The sequence below is a fragment of the Palaemon carinicauda genome, chromosome 14 (genome assembly GCF_036898095.1).
Source record: "Palaemon carinicauda isolate YSFRI2023 chromosome 14, ASM3689809v2, whole genome shotgun sequence".
In the NCBI taxonomy this organism is placed as follows: Eukaryota; Metazoa; Arthropoda; class Malacostraca; order Decapoda; family Palaemonidae; genus Palaemon; species Palaemon carinicauda.
In genome coordinates this window covers 125,566,316-125,571,315 of record NC_090738.1, presented here as the reverse complement: position 1 = coordinate 125,571,315, position 5,000 = coordinate 125,566,316, and the positions used below count along the sequence as shown (strand labels likewise).

Sequence of the window (5,000 nt, the reverse complement as noted above, 5' to 3'; positions counted from 1 at the left end):
ATCTCTGGGTAATGTTCTGACAGTAATTTTAGTCTTCTGAAAGCGTTTTAAATGTTATAGTCTCATCTTACCTGTAGTCGCCAAAAGCGTTTATTAAAGAAGGGTCAAATCTTATGTTTTTATATTCAGCTTAATCTTAAAATATTTTTTTAAAATCTAATAAGAGAAATGTGAGATCTTTTATCCTAAAATAAAATAGAGGATAAAATCATCTAAGTTTAATCACTAATAAAGACAACTGAAAACTACACTTAAAAATTTACCGTAAAAAAACGGTAAAATTCAAGGAATAAAAGCTGTCAGGCATTTACCGTTTTAAAAACGGATATATTGACGTAAAGGAGTGATATTAAGGTCACCAACCCGTAAAAGATAATAACAAAGTGGGGTAAAAATTACGGTCGCCTGTATTTTACTGAAATACGGATGAAAAGAGCGTATTTTTACGGATAATTTTCGATTATAATCACGTTTATTTCAACAGTTATGAAGCAGTTAACATTCTAAAACCTACTTTTAATCAAAATTAATCAAATAAGAAGAGTTAATCTTCCGACTAATTAATATATACTGTACATCTCTCTCCTCCTTCAGGTGAACTACGTCGCTGACCACATCGGCGGATACAGGGCAGAAGTGACCTACCAGGGCAAGGCACATTACCCTAGCCATACAGGACACGCCGCCACCTTCGAACCATCCTACCACCATTCTGAACCATCTTACCACTAACGATAATTTACAAGATATTACTAAACTGTAAACTCAGACAAAATTAAAAAAAAACACTTAAATATCCTCGGCATAAAACTTAATAAATTTAAATGTCACTTTATGTATTCTTTCAAAAGCCTTTCAGCAAAAGATGAAATAAACATTTTAACAGTTTAAAAATTAATTTGATTATATTAGAGAAAGTTTAGGCTGGGTTTGATACTTCGGGCGTTACTTCATGACTTCAGTTTATAAACAGTTGCAAAAATCTGTTAGTTCTATCAGCGAGCCGAATTAATAAAAAGCTTTTGATATCTCTAAAATGTGTGTGATAGGATCTTCGATGTTTTTCCATCAATAATGGTGGCGTGATTCTAGGTTTCGCATATATAACCAGTAAACAAACACATATATGCATGTATATATACACACACATATATCTATCTATCTATCTATCTATATATATATATATATATATATATATATATATATATATATATATATATATATATATATATATATATATATATATATATATATATATATAATTAACCATAAATATTTTGCCCCAATGAACGGTATATGGTCAGAATCAATTATTTTTTTCCTGCATCCAATTAGAGTATGCCTTCGGAAAAACGTTTTTTCTATTCACTAGAGCTTTTTAGTTAGACTGATAAAATATTTTGAATGAATTAACAAGAATCAGTGAAATCCGTAATCAGCAAAAATAATAATAATAATAATAATAATAATAATAATAATAATAATAATAATAATAACAACAACAACAAGACGTGAGGAATGCCATTACTAAAATAAATAACTCCTCAGTATGTAAAAGTGGCTGACTCGGTTATTTTTATCTGTAGTCATCATGTCAGAGAAAACGCCTTAAATGTTGAAAACACATTTAATTTTTCTTTTTCATTTTGTAAGGAAATTTTCATAGTAAATGAGGAGTGGCCAGGACTGAGATGACGAGCTTTATTGACATACGAAAGTATGAACAATAGGTAAAAAAAAATTTCTAAGATGACTGTGTTTTCTTGTTTCTTGATCCTGCGATGTGAATTAAAAACGAGCAGTGGTTAAAGAAGAGCATGATTAGGATACTTTGGTTTTTTATCTATATTTTAGACCTAGCCCATCCTAAATCGCCGCTCAGTAAGGCCCGCTTCACAAGAGCGGTCTAAATCCGAGCGGTTTCATCCGCACGGCAGAATCTCCGAACGGTAGTGAATTACTATGTGTTGTAAGGATGGACACAGAGTATGACCCCTAGAGTGGTCTCATGAACTAACAATAAAATGGCACCACCTTGTAAGAACGGGAAAAAGGCATATAGTAGGAACATAAACATACATACATACATATATATATATATATATATATATATGTATATATATATATATATATACATATATATATATATATATATATATATATGTATATATATACATATACATATACAACACACACACACACACACACACACACACACACACACATATATATATATATATATATATATATATATATATATATATATATATATATATATATATATATATATATCAAATAAAAAGACAATAGGCCCTTTTACCAAATTCATTCCCATAATGTTACACATTTCATACAGCAAAATTGATTATATTTTACTAGACACACTTTTTTATAAATGTTCCAACCCGTAAACTAGTCCCCTTCCAAGCAGACAATCCACAACAAAATGAAATAAAAAGACAATACGCCATTTTACCAAATTCATTCCCATAATGTTACAAACATGTAATACACGAAAATTAATTACATTTTACATATTTATAAATATTGTAACCCGTAAACTAGTCCCATTCAAAGCAGACAATATATAGCAAAATTAAATAAAAAGACAATAGGATCTTTTACCAAATTCCTTCCCATAATGTTACAGACATGTAATACACTAAAAATTAATTAAATTTTACAATTTTTATAAATATCCTAACGCATAAGCTAGTCCCCTTAAAAGCAGACAATCCGCAGCAAAATGAAATAAAAAAGACAATAGGCCCTTTTACCAAATTCATTCCCATAATGTTACAGCCATGTAAAACACCAAAAAATAATTATATTTTACATTTTTATAAATATTCTAAAGCGTAAATTAATCCCCTTCAAAGCTGACAATATACAGCAAAAGGAGAGGGTACATATCCACCGTATCATCGGAACGCACAGAACAAATTAAATTCAACAAATTAAAAAGAAAATTATTTCCATCGACATTTTTCTGTGCGGGATATCGAACTTCAAAAGACTGACGACTCAATTCTACAAAGGCCAACTAAATACTGAATTAATTGGAAGAAACAGGTCAGGCAGAATTAAAAATCTTCGTTAGTCCGGAGACTTTACTTTCAAATGATACGAGAGTTCTTTCGCAAAAAGTCATTGAACTTATATTAAAAAAGTCATTGAAGTTATATTGAACTTTTAGAGTGTATACTAAAATTGAGATAAATGAATAGTTTTCTATAGAAATAATCGTATATATAAATTTCTTCAGTATATCAAGATAACAAAATAATCTAGAAAAACAGAATATAAGATTATAACATTGAATTTTTCACATTTTTTAAAAGCAATAAACGAAAAAATAAGGAATGAAATTCTATATCAATTAGAAAACCATCATTACTATATTGAACACTAAATAAACATCCTCCTCGTAATGACAACAAAAATAATTATAATACGTATATAGCAGTATAGCAAGGTAAGAAAATTATCTATAAAAATAGAATACAAGGTGATAATAGCACTGAATTTTTCATATATTTCAAAAGCATTATTTGAAAAAAAATAATGAAATTTTATATCAAATATGAAATGAAAAAACTGTAATATACAAAAAATAATCTCATACTAAGAACAATTATAATGCGTATGTAGCCATCAATTTTTACATTCATTTTGGGTGATTTTCATATATTTCCAAAGCATTATTTGAAAAAAATAATGAATTGTTGTATCAAATATAAAATAAAAAATTACTGTAATATACACAAAATAATCTCATAGTAAGAAAAATTATAATGCGTATATAGCCATCGATTTTCACATTCATTTTGGGCGATTTTCATATATTTCCAAAGCATTATTTCAAAAAATAATGAAATGTTATATCAAATTACTGTAATATACACAAAATAATCTCATAGAAAGAACAATTATTATACGTATCTAACAATATATTTCAAAAGCATTAATTAAAAATAATAATGAAACTTTATATTAAATAAAAATATAGATTAATGTAATATACACAAAACAATCTCCTCATAATAATAACAATTGTAATGTTTATATAACAATATATTTCCAAAGCATTATTTGAAAAAAAAATAATGAAATGTAATAAATAAAAAATAATGTAATATACACAAAATAATCTCATAATAACAATTATAATGTGTATATAGTAATCGATTTCAAAAGCATTAATTGAAAAAAATAATGAAATGTTACATCAAATAAAAAATAATGTAATATACACAAAATAATCTCCTAATAAGATTACAATGCGTATATATTAATCGATTTCAAAAGCATTAATTGAAAAAAATCATTTAACTTTATATCAAATAAAAAATAGACATTACTGTAATAAACCCAAAATAATCTCCTCATAATGAGAAAAATTACAATACGTATATGACAATATATTTCAAAAGCATTAATTGAAATAAAATAATGAAATGTTATATCAAATAGAAAATAAAAATTACTGTAATAAACAAAAAATAATCTCATAATAATAACAACTATAATGCTTATATAGTAATCGATTTTCCCATTCACTTAGGGCGACCGCATTTTCCATTAATCCGGGCCCCGTCCTCTTCAATCTCGTTTTCGGTCTGCATGGCACTCCTCGGTTAAGCCAAACAATTAGGAGGCGAATTAATGAAAGTCAACGAGAAGAGCGAACCTTCATAGGAAGACTTGAACCGTATCACCACCACTATCCAGTGAGAGAGAGAGAGAGAGAGAGAGAGAGAGAGAGAGAGAGAGAGAGAGAGAGAGAGAGAGAGAGAGAGATAATTGCATATTTACTCTCCCGAATATCTACTCAGAGTAGATACAAAAACGCACACACACATACCTCTCTCTCTCTCTCTCTCTCTCTCTCTCTCTCTCTCTCTCTCCTCTCTCTCTCTCTCCTCTCTCTCTCTCTCTCTCTCATATATATATATATATATATATATATATATATATATATATATATGTATATATATATA

General features: G+C 27.9%; 1 protein-coding gene across 1 annotated transcript in view; it reads left to right on the top strand.

Annotated features, from left to right (window-relative positions):
- Positions 1-830, top strand: part of LOC137653337 (pupal cuticle protein Edg-84A-like) — a 4,731-nt gene extending 3,901 nt beyond the window's left edge. The window contains exon 4 of the mRNA XM_068386706.1: positions 595-830. Within this exon, the coding sequence (XP_068242807.1) occupies positions 595-732 (138 nt within the window). The 3' untranslated portion in view covers positions 733-830. The remainder of the gene's footprint in view (positions 1-594) is intronic.
- Positions 831-5,000: the final 4,170 nt, after the last annotated feature.